Source organism: Primulina eburnea, chromosome 10 (assembly GCF_022965805.1).
Source record: "Primulina eburnea isolate SZY01 chromosome 10, ASM2296580v1, whole genome shotgun sequence".
Classification (NCBI taxonomy): domain Eukaryota; kingdom Viridiplantae; phylum Streptophyta; class Magnoliopsida; order Lamiales; family Gesneriaceae; genus Primulina; species Primulina eburnea.
Window position 1 is genome coordinate 14217085 of NC_133110.1, and position 21502 is coordinate 14238586.

Consider the following 21502-nt stretch of genomic DNA (forward strand, 5'->3'; position numbering starts at 1 on the left):
CAGACCATGTTTTTTTATGAGCCATTGAAGATTTATGCTGTCCGATTGTTGGATGAGATATTGATTGTTACTTCAGGAACAAAGATTGATGGCTTTAGAATTGAAGAATAGAGTACTGAAGTTATTAGAACGTGATTTGGATTTGAGAGTGGATAAACTTACAACTGTCATTCATAGCACGGTTCACTACAAAAAATAAACCGTCGCTATTTTTATTAAAAATAAAAACCGTCGCCTATTAAATTTAGCGACAATTTACTAACACCCGACGCTATAATAGCGACGGGTTTATTAAAACCGTCGCTATATTAGCGACGGTTTTTCATCTACCGTCGCTAATATTGCGACAATTCCACAAACCGTCGCCCATGTGCGACGGTCTTGTATTATACCGTCACTATGTTAGCGACCGTTTTCAATCAACTGTCGCTTAATTTTAAAGACGACGGGTTTGATCAAAACATTCTCTATAGAGCGACAATTTACATAAATTGTCGCTTTATTTGATAAGCAACGGTTTTCATAAAACCGTCGCTATATAGCGACGGTTCAAGCTAAATATAGCGACGGCTTTTACGAAACCGTCGCTAAATATAGCGACGGGTTTTTAAAACTCGTCGCTTATATTAACGACGGTTTTGTATAAACCGTCGACGGTTTCTTAAAACCGTCGCAAAAATAGCGACGATCTTCTTCCAAAGAACCGTCGCTATAAGCGACGAGAGTTGAAAAACCATCGCTTCTAGCATGCGATGCAGCCTCCGGTGACGGATCGCGAAACCGTCGTTAAAACCGTCGCCTTACCCTTTTCATTATCTAAATAATAATTCCAAACTATAACAAAAGAATCATTAATATTTTCAATATCAATCTTCATAGTTTAATCTAAAAATTAATGAAACTCTAATCAAATAATTGAATGCACAATGATATTAGTATTATTAAACATTAAGAGACTTGAAGCAATTAAATTTAATGTCATTATCTAATTTTTATGTAACAAAAATCAGCTCAAACAAATGATAAAATATTTATTTTGTTTAATAAAAAATATCGCCAAAGCCTATTTTTATAATATTTTTGGTTCGTCTATAATTATCATATGCTAATAAATATTTCTTTATGTTTATAAACCAAATTAATCTTTTAAAATATGATATCATCTCTAACAATTTCATAAATTTAAAATAAATAACATACTATCATATTTAAGTAATTATTCTAGTTAATTATAAGAAAATCATATAAAAATTATTTCTAAAATTTTTAATATAATATCAAGATTTTGTTTTTTTTTTAATTTCTGTGATATCATAATTTGTTTGTTGTGTGTGTATTTGTATACTCAATCAGGAGTAGGTCTCTTGTGAGACGGTCTCACGAATCTTTTTCTGTGAGACGAGTCAACCCTACCGATATTAACAATAAAAAATAATACTCTTAGCATAAAAGTAATATTTTTCATGGAAGATTCAAATAAGAGATCCATCTCACAAAATACGATTTGTGATATCGTCTCACATAAGTTTTTGCACTCAATCCTGATGCCAATTTGCATGATTGAATTTTAGTTAATTTAGAATAATTTTTTTGCCACAATATAAAATACTTTTCATCAAATCAAGATTATCTGCATTGGTGTCTCCTTTAAACCCTAAGCCTTCACCGCTTTCCACAGGCGAGTCTTCTGTGCTTAATATTTATTTTAAATTTGGTGTAAATACGAAAGAAATCTGTTGTTTTTTTTTCTGTACCGATAATCTTCGCTGTTTCACGGTTAAATTATTTCAACTCAAGATTTTTGTTATCCCTTTATGTTTTCTGTAGTGGTTTTTGCCTTTCTGAAAAGCGTAAATTGATTTTAAAGTTCTGTGAATTTTTTTTGCTAGCATAAAGATGTCGTCTTTAAGGAATGCTATTCCAAGAAAAGCTCACAAGGAGCGCCCTCAGCCGTAAGTGTGAATATTTTTTGGGGCCATTAATTTCTTTATTGCCCGTTTTGAAATATTTTGACGTATATTTCCGGTTCACTCAATTGATGATTTGTTGTGTGTACCAGGCATTTGAGAAGGAAATTTGGGCTGCTCGAAAAATATAAAGATTATGTCATTCGTGCGCGAGCCTATCACCAGAAGGAGAAGACTTTACTGGTAATTTCTACTACCCTGCGTCTTGTTAGTTTTGGTAGCATTTTATGAACGAAATTTGGCGAGTTCTTATTTTATGGTAAGTCGCTTCTGCGTGTTTGTAACAGAAACTTAAGGAAAAAGCAGCATTGAGGAACCCAGATGAATTTTACTTCAAGATGATTAAAACAGAAACTGTTGGCGGAGTCCATAATCCTGAGTAAGCTGGAAAATTTTATTTTTATGAGGTTATCTATTCTCTTTTGAGGATATTTATGTGAGTGTAATTTGAATATTAGTGATCGAGCAAAACTTGCACAGTAAAATCCCCAATAAAAATATGATTTTTTATGCTCAAAATTAATCACAAGTGCACGATGTCAAGTTATAATATAGTGTACGTGAGTATGAGTATCGTTCCACTGAAGACTGTGTTTTGCAATTGTTATTTTCAGTTATTGAACATTTAGCAACGAAAAGTGATTTGATTGTTTTATTACTACTAAAATCAAATAAACATGCAAATGTAAAGATTCAAAATCAAGTAATGAGATATAATGTCTAAAATGGTTGAGGAAAATTCAATGAAAAATGGATTTGTTGGGAATCTCGGTTCACCTAACCCTCGTTAATTAATTAATTCGTTCGATCGTGATCTACGCTTCCGACAAGATTTCCTAATCTATTGAACACATTCTCTCGAGCTATGCCAAACTAATTCTACTCAATGAAGTAATTAAATATTTTTAATTATTTATCAAGAGCAAATCACATTTCGATATATGAAATCCCCTATTTTTCGACCCTTAGGACTATTACTATCGGCATGTATCCAATTTCATATATCTATGTAAATTGTAGATCCGCGAATTATACTACTCGTTCCTATAACTCGTTATTCTCTCGAACTCACTCGTGATATAAAGATGTTGTCAAAGTTAGCTACGCTCTAACAACACGATAAAACAGTAGTAAAATCAAGAATAATGCACAATCGAAATATAAATTAAGTTAAATCAACGTTCGGGGTAGGATCCCCTTAATTCCCAATAAATAATAAGTTTAGCTACTAAAATTCATCGTAAAAATAAACGCAACAATGTTTAAAATGAAAGAAACTAGATTAGAAATACTAGGCGAGATGAAATCTGCGAAGAACGACGCCCGGAAAACTTCAAATCTTCAATCCAAGCGCAAAGTGCTCTCCAAAAAGCTTGTGGAGGTTGCAAAATCCAGTCTGAATATCCCTGAATTCGTCCAAAAACCTTACCATATCATTCCCCTCAGAAATTAAGGAATGGAATCGAGAATGATCTTTTCCAAAAATAGGTGGCGCTCGGGCGGTAGAAAAGTACCGCTCGATCGCCACACCTTCTGTAAAGATGCTTGAGAAGTGCGGCATTCGCGCTCGGGCGGTAGAAAACTACCGCTCGAGCGCCGACCTTTCTGTCGACTTGGTCACCTTTCACGCCCGGGCGGTAGAAAATTACCGCTCGGGCGCCGCTCATTCTGTCCGTTGCCCTCTCTTTTGTACACTTTGCTCCATTTTTGGTTTTCCGGCCACTTTTCCTGCAAATTCATCATGCCCGAGTGAGATATGATAAAATGCAAATGTTTACTCTAAAATGCACAGAATGTGATTGAAATAAACGCATGCACAATGCAAAACACACACAGACTAATGCAATAAAACACGTAAAAACGACACATATCAACCCCCTCATACTATCCTTTTGCTTGCCCTCAAGAAAAATAGGCTACAACCCACAACCAAAATACGAAATAGACACAAAATGAAAGAATTAAACTAACGAAACTGATGGTGAAGTAGCAAACCGGTATCTCCTGCCTCAGCAGGTGTTTGAACCACATCCAACTAGTCAAATCACAACATTCACCAATACCCCTTTTTAAAGCACCTTATAGCACTTTGATTTTACCAGAAAGTGTGGTCGTGTGTGTGCTGTGGGTCTCACTAGCTCGTGCTTCAGACAGTTTTATTCGCAAATCATGTGAGTCACCAAATCAACAATTCAATGCCAGTCTTCCTATCCTGAGTTCTGTTTCTAATTGCGACCAACGAGTGAACACAAAACGGCAAATTTTCAAGGTTGTACACCAGGAATTAGGGAGTCAATATCATGAGGTTTCGAACGGCTAAAGAAGATGGGACGTACACTGATCATTTTCATTATACACTTGTCAGAATTTTTTTCTAACATTCCTCAACGCCTTATTTCTCCATCTATTTAGCCTTGGGATAGGATTTCATCCCTTTTTGGCTCCCCCACACCTTACATCCCCTTTTTTCATTTACAACACTCTTGTTGTAATACTTCTCTTTTTTCTTTTTTTTTAGTGCATAATTTTCTCAAGTGTAGTCCCTAAATTTTGAGTATATGGAACGTTTGTTTAGTTGGCTTAGGGATAACTCTTGAGGTATTATGCACAATTGGGACGAAAGTTATTCCGGTGGGTTCAAATGATCTACGCTATTCCATGTCACTGGTCGGTCGCGACTGTCAACAAAATTCATTCAAGTTCGACTTGCATCTCATGTTATTTCAGTTCCTCCCACAGAATCTTAAACTCGACTATCGTGTACACTACTAATAATACCCACAATGTACGCATATACAATAAACATTTCATTTCACTGGGGTATTCATGACGTGTGATAAAACTAAGTAACATGCAGTTAATTCATCCCACAATCATCATCGGCTCCCAATTCACTAGTTTCACCATCCACGGACACTCATGCACGACAACAAATACGAATATGCAAGACGACCCCCTCATACTAGAAGTGTGCAATGTCCCCATTGCACCAACGACTCAAAACACAGAAATTCAAACACACATGCAGACGAATAAACATGAAGCTAAATACATGCTAGACTGAAACAATGATAAGAAAGGAAAAACAGAAAACAACGAAAAAAAAAAAATAAATGTGCACAGGAGGGGAAACAGTAAACTCCCCTGATCAAGTGTCATCCTCATCATGCTCCGGCGGTGGCACTCCTGCGGCCTCCCCATGCTGAGAATAATCATACTGGAACTCAAATGGGGGAGGAGGTAGGGGAGTCGGTGGAATGGTCGACGGGTCAACGCCCCCGTGCACAAGCAAAGAGCGCATCATAGAGTCAATGTGAGATAAGTGGTCCGTGACATAGGAGTTGAACTGACTCTGATGTGCTTGGAAGGCGAGATTTTCATCCATCTTATCATTCTGAGTTCGCCTGCGGGGTTGTGGTGGGAGGCGTTGTGGGACGGCAGTGCTTGATCCACTGGCATCCTCTGCCCGAGGGGGAAAGTCCGCCCGTCGTTTTGCCCTTTTCCGCTGTTCATCCTCCTGACAAATTGGCTTCATCGGTTGAAGCCACTCCTCGTCGTCCCTGAAGTGCACCCTGGCCCGTGTACACAATTCGGAAATGATGGTCGGGAAGAACAGACCTATGTGGCTGTTTTGGGTGCTCAGTGTGATTTGCGAGTTGATAAGTTTTCCCACATCGATGTCGTACCCTCGGTGCAACGCAAAAAGTAACACCGCACGCTCCTTTTGCACCTCGCTTTTGTGCGAGACTGGCATCATCCGTCGGGCCACAAACAAATACCACAAGGCAATATCAGCTCTCAAGTATTTCTCATCAAAACAGCTCGGCGATCCACCCAATGGTTTCCACATCGCACCCGGGTGGCACAGAGTCTCGATAATCAGGTTGTAGTCGGGATTAACCACCAATGCCTGGAAATTATAGTCATCTACCTCGGCCGTTTCCAAGAGGGCGTTAATCGTGGCCGAATCAAACGACACAAGTTTTCCTCTAACAAATGCCCTACTATCAGTTCGTTCAACGACATTGGCGTAGAATTCCCTAACCACCGACACCACAGCCGCCTTAGGTTGCTCGCTAAATTTGTCCCATCCTCTTCTTTCCAAGTCCACAAGAGGTGGCATATATCGATCCTCTAAAGTACGACGAAATTCCCTCTCAGTAATGGGGTTTCGGTGAATTTTAGCATGGTCATATCTAGCACGAGCCTCCGCACTCACGAAACGTGTTCTATCAAATGAGGATGAAGAGGAGGAGCTAGGATTACCTCGTTGTTTCTTGGGAGCCATGGGATTGAAGAGTGGAAGATGATGCCTTGAATTGGAGAAAGGTGTTCTTGATTCCGAAGGGAGAGTGTGCCTTGCCGCCGGAAAATTGAGTGGAGATGGTGGTGCCTGCACAAGAAAATCGAAAAGGAAAAAGGATGAGAGGAGTTATGGATTTGGGGAGTGAAATTGGGGAAAATTTCGTGCAGAATGAGGAAAGGGGAAGGTGATGTCGCGTTTTAAAAGCTGTCACGCTCGAGCGGTAGAAAACTACCGCTCGAGCGCGAACCTCACTGGAATATATTTTCCATAGGTACGCGCTCGCGCTCGGGCGGTACAAAAATGCCGCTCGAGCGCCAACCTCTCGGGAATCATTACGCCGAGGTAGACGTTCGCGCTCGGGCGGTAAAGAATTACCGGGTGATTCCAAGCTGTGGAACCGGGTGATTCCAAGTTGTGGCTCAATTTTGCCACCCATGTAGTGCTTCAGACGCTGGGCATTGACCGTAAATATCCCATCCTTCCCATCTTTCAATTCCACAGCTCCTGATGGATAAATTTTCGAGATCACGAATGGACCAGACCATCGCGACTTCAATTTTCCGAGAAAAAGTCGCAACCGGGAGTTGTAGAGCAGGACACCTTCACCTTCTTTGAATTCTCTCTCGATGATCCGCTTGTCATGGGCCTTCTTCATTTTTTCCTTGTAGGTGAGTGCCAGATCATATGCTAGATTTCGGAATTCCTCCAACTGATCTAGTTGAAGCATACGTCATTCACCTGCATCAGTAAAGTTCAAGTTTAGTGCTTTTGTTGCCCAATATGCCCGATGCTCTAACTCTACATGTAAGTGACATGCTTTACCAAACAATAATCTGTACGGTGTCGTGCCTATTGGTGTTTTGAAAGCAGTCCTATATGCCCAAAGAGCATCATCTAACCTCACCGACCAATCTTTCCTACTGACACCTACAACTTTTTCCAGAATCCGCTTAATTTCTCGGTTAGACACTTCCACTTGACCACTCGTCTGGGGATGATAAGGGGTAGATATCTTATGTGTGACACCATATTTGCTCAAAAGTTTTTCAAATAGTTTGTTGCAAAAATGTGTGCCACCGTCACTAATGATTGCTCGTGGTGTTCCAAATCGGTTAAAAATGTTTTTCTTTAAAAATTTTAGGACCACTTGAGCATCATTAGTGGCATACTCTTCCGTCTCTACCCACTTAGACACATAGTCCACCGCCACCAAGATGTATTTTTTCATGAAAGAACTGGGGAACGGTCCCATGAAGTCTATTCCCCACACATCAAAAACCTCACATTCAATGATATTATTTAAAGACATTTCATGACGGTTAGAGATGTTACCTGACCGCTGGCATTTATCACAATGTAGCACATAAGAACGAGCATCTTTAAAGAGAGTTGGCCAATAAAAGCCACATTCAAGTACCTTGGATGCCATCCTTGTTGGTCCAAAATGACCACCTACCTCACGGTCATGGCAATGGTTGAGAATTTGATCAAACTCTTCCTCCGCGACACACCGTCTTATCATGGAATCTGCATAAATTTTAAACAAAAACGGTTCCTCACAAAAATAGTGTTTCACGTCAGAAAAGAATTTCTTTCGTTGGTGAAACAATAGGTTTGGTGGAGGTGTGCCTGTGACAAGAAAGTTTGCGAAATTTACATACCATAGACAATGTTTTATCTCAAACAGTTGCTCGTCAGGAAACCAATCATTAATAGCTTGATCTACACAGTCATTACTAACAAGCTCTAGTCTAGATATATGATCCGCCACCACATTCTCAACACCTTTCTTATCTATTTCCAAATCAAACTCTTGTAACAGTAAGATCCACCGAAGTAAGCGTGGCTTTGCATCTTTTTTAGCAAGCAAATATTTCAGTGCAGAGTGGTCTGTGTAAATAATGACTTTTGACAAAACAAGATATGCATGAAATTTATCAAGTGCAAACACTACTGCAAGTAACTCTTTTTCAGTGGTGGCATAATTTAATTGTGCTTCATCTAGAGTCTTACTTGCATAGTATATAGTGTGGAATACCTTGTTCCGTCATTGGCCGAGGACAGCACCAACCGCAGCATCACTGGCATCGCACATGATCTCGAAGGACAGATCCCAATCCGGTGCCAACAAGACAGGAGCCGTCACCAAGCGCTCCTTTAAATCCTCGTATGCCTGCAAACAGTTAGAATTAAAATCAAATGGCATATCTTTCATAAGTAGAGAAGATAGAGGTTTGGCAACTTTAGAAAAATCTTTGATGAACCGTCGATAGAAACCGGCGTGGCCTAAAAAACTTCTAACTCCCTTTACTGAGGCTGGTGGTGGTAGGTTCTTTATGACTTCAATTTTTGCTTCGTCCACCTCAATTCCTTGCTCCGAAACCTTGTGCCCTAAAACAATTCCCTCTTGTACCATGAAATGGCACTTTTCCCAATTGAGCACCAAGTTCGTCTCCTCGCATCTTCTCAACACGGATCTCAAATTCTGCAAGCACTCATCAAACGTTGCACCAAAGATGGAAAAATCATCCATAAATATTTCAAGAAAGGTTTCAATCATATCATGGAATATAGCAGTCATACAGTGCTGAAATGTAGCAGGTGCATTACAAAGATCAAAAGGCATTCGACGAAAAGCAAACGTGCCATAAGGACAAGTGAAAGTGGTTTTCTCTTGGTCCTCGGGTGCAATTGTGATTTGATTATACACCGAATACCCGTCTAGAAAACAATAAAATTCATGCCCCGCTAATCTCTCCAACATTTGATCAATAAAGGGAAGGGGAAAATGGTCCTTACGGTTGGCATCATTCAACTTCCTATAGTCAATATACACTCTCCACCCCGTAACAGTTCTCGTGGGAATAAGTTCATTCTTTTCATTGGTGATCACCGTAATCCCACCTTTCTTAGGCACACATTGAACCGGACTTACCCAAGCACTATCGGAAATAGGGTAGATAATACCTGAATCGAGAAGCTTAATAGTTTCAGCTTTCACTACCTCTTGCATCTTTGGATTTAGTCATCTTTGAGGTTGCACGAGAGGTGAGTACTTTTCTTCCATCAAGATTTTATGCATGCATATCGATGGACTGATTCCCTTGATGTCTGCCACCTTCCAAGCGAATGTCCTTTTGTGCTCTTTGAGAACTTGCAACAATTTGTCCTCCATTGCATCTGTCAAAGCAGCAGAAATAATGACAGGCAACGAGTTATTCTCACCTAGGAATACATACTTTAAGTGCAGAGGTAAGGGTTTGAGTTCAAGCGTCGGTGGCTCCTTGATGCTCGACTTTGGAGGGATCAAATCTCTGTGTTCTCCTAGGTCATCCAGTCGCATCTTCATTGGCTTTCTCCATGGATGGTTGGCATTGAGATGTGCCACAATTTCAGTTTTTTCATCATCCAATTCCTCTTCTCCCAACTCAGTAGTGATAGTGGCCTCCAAAGGGTCCCTAAAAGCATCCTGCACATAGTGAGACACAAGAGAGTCAAAAGTCATCAATTCTAAAATAGCTATCAGAATGTAGTGTGTGCCTAAGTGCATTAAAAACATCAAAAGTAATCTCCTCCTCGCCCACTCGCAATCTCAACTTCCCTTCTTGTACATCAATCAGTGTCTTGCCAGTCGCAAGGAATGGTCTCCCCAAAATGAGAGGCATATCTGTATCCTCCTCCATGTGGAGCACCACGAAATCTGCAGGAAAAATGAATTTGTCCACTTTCACTAGCACATCCTCAATCACTCCGCGGGGGTACTTGACAGATCTGTCAACCAGTTGCAAGGACATCCTCGTCGGCTTAGGCTCTCCCAACCCAAGTTTCCTAAACACAGACAATGGCATAAGATTAATACTTGCACCAAGATCACATAATGCTTTATGAAAAACAACATCACCAATCATGCAAGGAATAGAGAAACTCCCTGGGTCTTTTACCTTCGGTGGGATTTTGTTTTGCACCAAAGCGGAGAAATTTTCAGTTAAGTTCACTTTCATGTGACCCTCTAACTTCCTCTTATTTGCTAAAATATCCTTCAAAAATTTAGCATAACTAGGCATTTGCATTAAAGCATCGGCAAAGGAAATATTGATATGCAATTTTTTAAACACCTCAAGAAACTTACCGAATTGTGCATCTAGTTTTGCTTTTTTCAATGCTGCAGGGAAGGGTGGAGGAATAACAATTTTTGGTTGTGCAGTGGTGCTAGTGTAGAGTTAGAGGCCTTACCTTTAGATGTCGCAGTTTGCTCATCCACTGTTTGAGTTTTCTCTTTTTCCCTTGACTCTAAAACTTTCCCACTTTTCAACTCAATAGCCTTCACTTGCACTTTTGGATTAGTCTCTGTGTTACTTGGCAAGGTGCCTTGCTCTCTACTCGCTATCATCTTCGTTAACGGACCAATCTGATTTTCAAGCCCCTTTATCGACGCATCCTGATTTTGAAGTCTAGTTTCAGTGGATGAAATAAACTGAGACATCATTTACTCCAAGTTGGACTTTTCTTCTCTAAGAGGGTCAGATCTGTACATCGGTTGTTTGCCATATTGTTGTCCTCCTTGCCGTCGAGTCTGACTGTTTTGACCGCCCCATGAGAAGTTAGGATGTTGCCTCCACCCAGGATTGTATGTGTTCGAATAAGGGTCATGCCTTGGGCAGTTTTGGACTCCCACTTGATTTACTGGTGCCTCATTTTGCACATAGAATGGATTGTCATCTTGACAGTCCTTCGCATAGTGTTCCCCTCCACACTTTTCACAGAATATCTCTTGGAGACGCATAGCTGTGCCACCCGCGTTCAAGCCATCAAGTTTCCTGTTCAATGCATCAAGTTGTGCAGTAATAGCAGAAATATCAGTTACCTGGTGAACTCTTGCACTTCTCTGCTGGTTGTTCCTGTCAGATTGAGGATGATAACTGCTAGCAGCCATCTCCTCCAACAACTCATATCCTTCTTCCACAGTCTTCCTCAAAAGGTTTCCACAAGCAGCAGCATCTATCATAGTACGGTTAGGAGTAAGCAAACCGTAATAAAATGTTTGAACGACTAACCCAAGTGGTAACTCGTGATGTGGGCATCTTCGTAGTAGGTCCTTGAATCGTTCCCATGCCTCATATAGAGATTCCTGATTGAATTGAGCAAATGTTGTAATGTCTGCCTGCAGCTTCATGGTCTTGGAGGGAGGGAAGTATTTGATGAGAAATTCTTTCGTCATGTCCTCCCATGTAGCGATCGAACCTACATGCAAACAATTTAACCACGCTTTAGCTTTATCACGTAATGAGAAAGGAAATAAACGCAACTTAACAGCATCATCAGAAACTCCAGTGAATTTAAAAGTATCGCAGATTTCAAGAAAATCCGCGATGTGCGTGTTTGGATCATCTACTGCAGTTCCTCCGAATTGGACTGTGTTCTTAATCATCTGGATTATGGCTGGCTTGATTTCAAAGTGATTTGCCCGCACGATAGGTCTCACAATGCTAGGGCGTGCACCCTCCAAAGAAGGTTGGGCATACTCCAGCATTGGTATGCGACGCGGCATCTCGACTTGTCTATTTTCACGCTGCTCCTCCTCACGTTCTGGCTCGTGTCTCTCCATCAGTTCTTTAAGCCTCTGTTGTTGTCTTCTCCTGCGGAAAGTTCTTTCAATTTCAGGATCGAACTCAAGCTCCACGTCAAGTGACTTTGGCATGCACTGGAAGGGATATCTGTAATAAAATGTGAAGTGTTATCTCAAGAGAAATAAAACAATGCTAAAGAAAATAACTAAAAAAAAATCGTAGATTAACAGTCCCCGGCAACGGCGCAAAAAACTTGATCGAGCAAAATTTGCACAGTAAAATCCCCAATAAAAATATGATTTTGTATGCTCAAAATTAATCGCAAGTTCAAGATGTCAAGTTATAATATAGTGTACGTGAGTACGAGTATCGTTCCACTTAAGACTGTGTTTTACAATTGTTATTTTCAGTTATTGAACATTTAGCAACGAAAAGTGATTTGATTGTTTTATTACTACTAAAATCAAATAAACATGCAAATGTAAAGATTCAAAATCAAGTAATGAGATATAATGTCTAAAATGGTTGAGCAAAATTCAATGAAAAATGGATTTGTTGGGAATCTCGGTTCACCTACCTCTCGTTAATTAATTAATTCGTTCGATCGTGATCTATGCTTCCGACAGGATTTCCTAATCTATTGAACATACTCTCTCGAGCTATGCCAAACTAATTCTACTCAATGAAGTAATTAAATATCTTTAATTATTTATCAAGAGCAAATCGCATTTCGATATATGAAATCTCCTAGTTTTCGACCCTTAGGACTATTACTATCGGCACGTATCCAATTTCATATATCTATGTAAATTGTAGATCCGCGAATTATACTACTCGTTCCTTTCACTTGTTATTCTCTCGAACTCACTCGTGATATAAAGACGTTGTCAAAGTTAGCTACGCTCTAACAACACGATAAAACAGTAGTAAAATCAAGAATAAAGCACAATCGAAATATAAATTAAGTTAAATCAACGTTCGGGGTAGGATCCCCTTTAATCCCAACAAATAATAAGTTTAGCTACTAAAATTCATCGTAAAAATAAACGCAACAATGTTTAAAATGAAAGAAACTAGATTAGAAATACTAGGCGAGATGAAATCTGCGAAGAACGACGCCCGGAAAACTTCAAATCTTCAATCCAAGCGCAAAGTGCTCTCCAAAAATCTTGTGGAGGCTGCAAAATCCAATCTGAATATCCCTGAATTCGTCCAAAAACCTTACCATATCATTCCCCTCAGAAATTAAGGAATGGAATCGAGAATGATCTTTTCCAAAAATAGGTGGCGCTCGGGCGGTAGAAAAGTACCGCTCGAGCGCCACACCTTCTGTAAAGATGCTTGAGAAGTGCGGCATTCGCGCTCGGGCGGTAGAAAACTACCGCTCGAGCGCCGACCTTTTTGTCGACTTGGTCACCTTTTGCGCCCGAGCGGTAGAAAATTACCGCTCGGGCGCCGCTCATTCTGTCTGTTGCCCTCTCTTTTGTACACTTTGCTCCATTTTTGGTTTTCCGGCCACTTTTCCTGCAAATTCATCATGCCCGAGTGAGATATGATAAAATGCAAATGTTTACTCTAAAATGCACAGAATGTGATTGAAATAAACGCATGCATTATGCAAAACACACACAGACTAATGCAATAAAACACGTAAAAACGACACATATCAATTAGCTGTTGAATGTGGATTTTGTAAAGGAGCCAGGCTAATAAGTACACTAACGAAGAGCTAATGTTGATGAAGACCCAAGACATTGGATATATTTTGCAGAAGCTTCAAACTGAAAAAAAGGTTTTATTTTAGAGTTTCTTGTTTTTTGGGTCTCGGATTCTCGAGATAGCTGTCATGCAGGTTCTTTATTCTTAAATTTAACTTTTTGGATGCAGAAAACTGAAAGACTTCATGGTATGCTGCATTCTCTTGACAATCAGTCATCATCCAAACATGTTTATTATGCCGGCAACAGGTGAGTGATCAAGCCCTTTTTCTGCTGATTCTTGATAGTTTTCATACCCATTTTTTAGAGTAGTCAATTTCATGTTATAACAGTTATGTCACCACAAAAGTTTATTCTTGTCTCATTATTAGATATGCTCGCTTCTGATAGCTCAATTAATTTATTTCTTCAAAGTCATTTTATTCCCTTCTGCTTTAGAAAGAACGTCTAATATGTAATCTAGGCAATTAAGATAAAACTATCCGAAGGCCAATTTCAAAAGCTCAATGACCAAGGGGCAATGAGACTGTCTTCTCTGGAACTTCTGTTTGAATCACTTGAATTCCATGTTTACACTTGTGTGTCTGCAAATGACAGATTTTTTTTTCATCCAAGACAGTGATTTGATGGTAATGTACTGGTCACACAAAGTATTAATGGATAAAATGGTACAGGGAAAATATTGCTCAGTAGTATAGCATTTTGAGCTTAGTAGAAATTTTTGTGTTTCATGAAGTATGTTGGCTGGCTGTTGATTCTCTTTCTAGGGAGGACGCAAGAGAAGTACGCAAAAAAGTTTCAGAACAAGGGAACCCATCAACTTTTAAAGACTTGCATAAAGTTATTTTGAGGTACTGAAAGCTATTTTTTTTAGTCAATTGCCTCCTACGAAATTGGATTTCCAGGTTGATAACCTGTTTCTACTTGCCTCCCTACAATTAAGATCCCTACCGAGTACCGAATGATATCATTACCGTCAATCCATAAGCTATATTGCAAAAACGAAGTGGACTACAAATTTTCCTTGACAATCAGAAATAATTTTCTTTAGTCTGCCTGTCCTCACAGCTCTTTCATTTGTCTCTTCACCACCCATACTTTACCCCCTTTAAGTTATCAATACCTCACTTGTTGATTGAATATGGTGATATTTGGTGCCTTGTCATAATATCTTATTTTTATTATTGAATTATTTTTCAATTTCTACTTCTTTGGTATTCCCTGCTATTGTTCGAGTTTTCTCTTCAAAATTTTTTTTGGATTTGTTGTTCACAAATATATACCAATTGGGAATATCAATCGCATGCTATGTGAGTTAATTATAATTCCATTTATGCGTGCATGATAAATATTTATGGCCGTGTGTCCTTTTTGTCTTGTCTTGACTTTCTACTGGGCTTCTATTTCTTCGAGAAGATCAATACTATCCCATCATTGTGAGTGCTGTATCTTTGTATAAATTTTATGGGAATTAGGGGATGATACTTTTCTCCATCATTTATCCTTGCCACTTGACGAACTTTGGTTCAAGAAATCGAATTGATGCACAAGTGCTAGAGCATTTAAACCCAACCGACGTTTCTTGTATCATGAACTACTATCTATCATATTCCCTAAAGGGTCTTGTTTGTTGGCAATCGTTGTTGCATTTTCCTAAAATTTAATCCTTTTTATATGTTGTATCTTTCTACTTTGATTTTGGGTATTTAGTTTTATTCCAAATGACTTTTCTGTTTCTTGTAGAACATAACTTTATCGAATCAAATGGTTGGTTATCTGTCCGCCGTGCACAAATCCTTTTTCTTTTGATGATTTTTGCTTTGGTTGATTTCCAAATTTCTTTTCAGTCTCTCCTTGGCTTTAGGCCTTCATATTACTTTTGTTTCTCTTCTACATCAAGGAAGTTTGACTAGAATTTGTGGTTGAGGAGTTTAGTTTAATCGTGTATAGAAACACGGTCAACATGCAGGAAGACAAATTCTTCATATCTAGAGCTAGAGGCTAGAAAAAAACGGTTAAAAGATCTAGAGAAAATATACACGGATATGTCTATGCATAAAGAGTTACATGTATCAATATTTTAGAGAGTACGTTATACGCTACATTTTTTCCTTGTTTCGCTGTAGGGTAATCATTTTAATGCATCATTGGTGCAGAAAAGGCGTAAGAAACGCAAACTGCGTGAAGATGAAATGGTTAGTCCCACTTCAAGACCCGTGTATAAATGGCGACATGAAAGGAAACGTTGAATAGAATACTTATATAACGAAGATTTCTTGAATGAGAACCTGAGGAGGGGACGTGCAACAATATCCTGTAGTCATCTGGGAAGCACAATTTTCTTAACTGTGTGGAAACTGCGTGATTTTTTAATCGGAACAACCGTAAACGTTGAAACATAATTTTTCTGTGACTGATGTTGGAAACAAAAGTATACTTCAATGTTTTCATAACCAGATCACCTTCATAACCGGACCGGTGATCGAATCGAAAAACACATGTTGAATTTATGGTGTGACTGAAAATTGTTATATTATATAAAATAATAATATAATATTATAAATAATGAAAAAGATATAGTTACCGATATAGTGATATTCCATGCTTTTAAGTTCCCAAAAATACTCTGTCATTAGAGCATTCAGATCCATCGAATTTCACTGCGAAGAACTACAATAATGTGTGTAAAGTTTATAGCTTATATTTTCATTGTCGAAATTCTTTTCCATAAAAATATAATAGAAAAAAGTGTGAAAATAGAGTGTTGTTTTGAATGTTTTTTTTATATATATATTTAGAAAACTAACATTTAAAAATATGTTCTATTTAGATATATGTGTAATAAAAGAGTTACTTTATAGAGAGTTCAAACAAGTTTTATGGTTTATGCATAAGTTTTTAGGTTTTCTACCTTTTGCTATGAAAAGCGAGCAAACTTGGGCCGCCACACATCGATTTGGTATTTAAAGAATTCGGTGGTGAACCCAAGTTGGTGATTTATTGTTAAATTTGGTCGTGAATTATTTGTTCTGGCCATATTAATAAGTTGTTTTTGATACTGGGTGAAAAAATTGAAGATAAGGCATTTCTAGATTTGATAAAAAGGTTGTTTGAATGTAAGATAGTCAATATTGAATTGGGTGGGGTTTGTTTAGGAAGGGGTCTGCCTCAAGAATCTGCCTTGAGTTCGATGTTGATCAATGTTTACTTTAGTGGGTTTGATAAAGAAGTTCAAGAATTACTATTAAACACGAATAAAGAGATTCCTAAGTTCGTGGAAATTGATCTTGTATCGGCTGAAAGAGATTCAAACCATGTTTTTTTACAAGCCATTGAAGATTTATGTTGTCCGATTATTGGATGAGATATTGATTGTTACTTCAGGAACAAAGATTGATGGCTTTAGAATTGAAGAATAGAGTAGTGAAGTTATTAGAACGTGATTTGGATCTGAGAGTGGATAAACTTACAACTGTCATTCATAGCGCGGTTCACTACAAAAAAACGGAAGGCTTAGTGACGGTTTTAATAAAACCGTCGCTATTATAGCGACGGTTTTTGCTAACACTCATCCCTATAATAGCGACGGGTTTATAAACTGTCGCTAATATTGCGACAATTCAACAAACCGTCGCCCACGTGCGACGATTTTGTATTCTACCGTCGCTATGTTAACGACCGTTTTCAATCAACCGTCGCTTAATTTTAAAGACGACGTGTTTTATCAAAACAGTCGCTATAGAGCGACAGTTTAAATAAACTGTCGCTTAATTAAAACCGTCGCTATATAGCGACGGTTCAAGCTAAATATAGCGACGGATTTTACCAAACCATCGCTAATATTAACGACGGCTTCTTAAAACCGTCGCAAAAATAGCGACGGTCTTCTTCCAACGAACCCTCGCTATAAGGGACGGATCGCGAAACCTTCGCTAAAACCGTCGCCTTACCCTTTTCATTATCTAAATAATAATTCCAAACTATAACAAAAGAATCATTAATATTTTCAATATCAATCTTCATAGTTTAATCTAAAAATTAATGAAACTCTAATCAAATAATTACATGCACAATGATATTAGTATTATTAAATATTAAGAGACCTGAAGTAATTAAATTTAATGTCATTATCTAATTTTTATGTAACAAAAATCAGCTCAAACAAATGATAAAATATTTTATTTTGTTTAATAAAAAATATCGCCAAAGCCTATTTTTATAAAATTTGTGGTTTGTCTATAATTATCATATGTTAATAAATATTTCTTTATGTTTATAAACCAAATTAATCTATTAAAATATGATATCATCTCTAACAATTTCATAAATTTGAAATGATAAAATACTATCATATTTAAGTAATTATTCTAGTTAATTATAAGAAAATCATATAAAAATTATTTCTAAATTTTTTAATATAATATCAAGATTTTGTTTTTTTATTTCTCTGATATCATAATTTTGTGTGTTGTGTGTGTATTTGTATGCTCAATCAGTAGTAAGTCTCTTGTGAGACGGTCTCACGAATCTTTATCTGTGAGACGTGTTAAACCTACCGATATTAACAATAAAAAATAATACTCTTAACATAAAAAGTAATATTTTTCATGGAAAATCCAAATAAGATATCCATCTCACAAAATACGATTCGTGATATCGTCTCACATAAGTTTTTGTACTCAACCCGGAAGCCAATTTGCACGATTGAATTTTAGTAAATTTAGAATAATTTTTTTGCCACAATATAAAATACTTTTCATCAAATCAAGATTCCCTGCATTGGTGTCTCCTTTAAACCCTAAGCCTTCACCGCTTTCCACAGGCGAGTCTTCTGTGCTTAATAATTATTTTGAATTTGGTGTAAATACGAAAGAAATCCGTTCTTTTTTTTCTGTACCGATAACCTTCGCTGTTTCACGGTTAAATTATTTCAACTCAAGATTTTTGTTAGCCTTTTATGTTTTCTGTAGTGGTTTTTGTCTTTCTGAAGTGCGTAAATTGATTTTAAAGTTCTGTGAATTTTTTTTACTAGCATAAAGATGTCGTCTTTAAGGAATACTATTCCAAGAAAAGCTCACAAGAAGCGCGCTCAGTCGTAAGTGTGATTATGTTTTGGGGCCATTAATTTCTTTATTGCCCGTTTTGAAATATTTTGACGTATATTTCCGGTTCACTCAATTGATGATTTGTTGTGTGTACAAGGCATTTGAGAAGGAAATTTGGGCAGCTCGAAAATCATAAAGATTATGTCATTCTATAAGATATGAAACTAGGATTTCAATAAATTTGGTGTATGACAAATCAAAATCAACCGCGGCTAGAATTCCAATTAGCCCAACCGCTCTCAAAACGGTGATTTTCGACCGATGACTCTTTAGAGTTCGGCAAAAGAGAACCGGCTCATTTAAGAGAATAAAAGACATTCTCTGACTGGTTGAATGCATTCAAAACTCCTTGAAGTCAAATATTTCACATCAATTCCAAGAATGATATGCATTTATCTCTCTATCCCAGAAAGGAAGCTCAAAGTTAGACGTCTTATTCTGATACTAAGAGAACAGTTGCCTTAAAAGGAAATCCTCAAGGAAAGAGCTTCAGATTTATGATGAGCAAAAGGAAGATTTAATGCGCAAATTTATTGCTCATAAATATGAAAGCGACTCATCTAATTCAGAAGCTCAGGTTTACGTTAACTGTCCTTTCCGACCGTTAACTCATTCGACTATATCAACAGAAAGGGTTGCTAGCCAAAACATAAGGGAAGCAATACAGCTTATTCGGAAATCCAAAAGATCATTGAGCTTGCCTTCAAATATCTTAGAGCGCAATTAAAGTCAATAGTAATCTTCCCTCTCTCCGTGCACTCCGTTCAACAGAAACACATTTGATCATTCAAGGATCTTTTCGTGCTACTCAAACAAACTACGGTTTCATATCAGTAACCTTAGGGTTACTTGATTAAAATTTGTGGTGTCTAGAGAACTGAGTGTTCTTAATATCCAGAAGTGTAAAGTGATCACTAAGAGTTCCAATGCAGGCAGTGTGATAAGTCCTGGTTGGATTGGACTGTTACAAACATTTTTTAAAGTCAAAGTCTTTTAGTGGAATCCTTCCTAACAAAGGAAGAAGAGGTGACGTAGGAGTATTCAATATCCGAACATCCATAAAATCCTGTGTCATCTATTTCTAGCATACTTTAATACTTCTCAGTCATTTATCGTTGTTGAAGGTGTCACTGATTTTATTGGTCATTGAAATACTCTGAACTGTTTTCCGCACAATCAGTAGTTCAAGTTTTCAACCGTTAGAGAAAATATTTTCCAACCGCCTAAAAACGGTTGATAGAAAAAATTCAAAAACAAATAAGATTTTGAAAGAGTTCATTCACCCCTCCCCCCTCTCTAAACTCTTTCCCGATCCTAACAAGTGGTATCAGAGCGGGGTTTTCTCTAAACACTGACATTATTCAAATAATCACGGCATCCTTCAACAAAATTCCTATGTTGTCCAAGGAAGACTATGATGATTGGAAAATTCGCATGCATGCACATCTAGCAGCACAGGATGACGATATGTGGTTCATAATTACCGGTGGACCAATGAAGATCATGAAAGTAAACATAGCTGTGGGGACAACTGAAGGTGCTCCTCAAATGATAGAAAAACATAGATCTGAATGGACAGCTGAGGATAAAAAGAAAGCAAAACTGGACAACATTGCAAAAGACATTCTCTATAAGACTCTGGATAAGAACATGTTTGCCAAAATCAAGACCTGTACCACTGCAAAGGAGATATGGGAAAAACTTTCTCAACTATGCAAAGGCAATGATCAGACCAAAGAAAACAAATTAAGATGAAGCCAAGAGAAACTCTTGCAGAATTTGATGAAAGGTTTAGCAGCATTATCATCGAGCTCATCTCACTTGTAAAAGAGTACTCCAACAGAGAAATCGCGTTGAAGGTTATGCGAGCCCTTCCTAGAGAATGGGATGTAAAGACTATAGCAATGCGCGAATCCAAAGATCTGAACAAACTGGAACTCCATGATCTGTTTGCTGATCTTAAAGCATACTAATTTGAGCTTGGAATACGAATTGAAGAAGAGCCATCCGCAACTCAACAAACCAATTCTTTGGCAGCTGCTACAATGACTCTTCCGGTCGAAGAGTCCACAAAATGCAACAGGCCAAAGAAGGATGAAAAGAAGCAAGAAAATAAAAGACGGTTCAAAGACAACAAGAAATTCATCAAGAAAAAGAATCAGCGAGTTCTGATCGCAGAAGAAGACAAAGGTAAATGGGCGGAAACCGAGTCAGAAAAATCCTCTTCTGAGGCATCTTCAAGTGAAAGCGAAGACGAGACTGTGGAGTGTCTCATGGCCAAAGAAGATCAAGAATCCACAAATAAAATGGTATTTGACTTTAACTTTGAAGAATTTACACGAGAAGATCTTGTTACAGCACTACATGACATGGTAAATGAGTTCAAAGGACTATCTATGATATTCAATGAAGCTAAAGCAGAAAAACAAGACTTAAAAAACAAGTTAACTCTCTCTGACTGTTCGCAGCACAAAGAGGTTGAAAGTTTGAAAGTTAAGTTAAGTATGCTAGCGGCTGAGAATGATGATTTACGAAGATTGTTTTATGATACACTTAAAGAAAACAAACGGTTGCTAAATATTGTCAATACTTGGAACAAGTCCTCTGCTTCTCTTAATAGGATACATGAGATGCAAAAACCAGCCGGAGACAGAACTGGACTTGGTTACAACATCAATGATTGCAGCACCTCAGAAGCTTTAACTCAACCGTTTCTAGAAAAAGACAGTTTAAGATCAATTAAATTTGTCAGATCTAGCTCGGTATATGAACATGATAAACCTGAAGTTCAAGGTATTCAAAATATGAATCTTGAGGATAATTGAAGGAGACGTTGTTT

General features: G+C 37.9%; 1 protein-coding gene and 1 non-coding gene across 2 annotated transcripts; both read left to right on the plus strand.

Annotated features, from left to right (window-relative positions):
• The first annotated feature begins 1896 nt into the window (after window positions 1–1896).
• Window positions 1897–15807, plus strand: LOC140803111 (probable U3 small nucleolar RNA-associated protein 11). Its single transcript, XM_073158809.1, has 8 exons — window positions 1897–1952; window positions 2060–2150; window positions 2255–2346; window positions 13539–13632; window positions 13728–13807; window positions 14326–14409; window positions 15528–15627; window positions 15715–15807. The coding sequence occupies exons 1-8, from the start codon at window positions 1897–1899 to the stop codon at window positions 15805–15807; spliced, it is 690 nt and encodes a 229-aa protein (XP_073014910.1).
• Window positions 11337–11442, plus strand: LOC140804085 (small nucleolar RNA R71). The gene has a single exon (XR_012112044.1). It is a non-coding gene; the product is annotated as a small nucleolar RNA R71 (small nucleolar RNA).
• Window positions 15808–21502: the final 5695 nt, after the last annotated feature.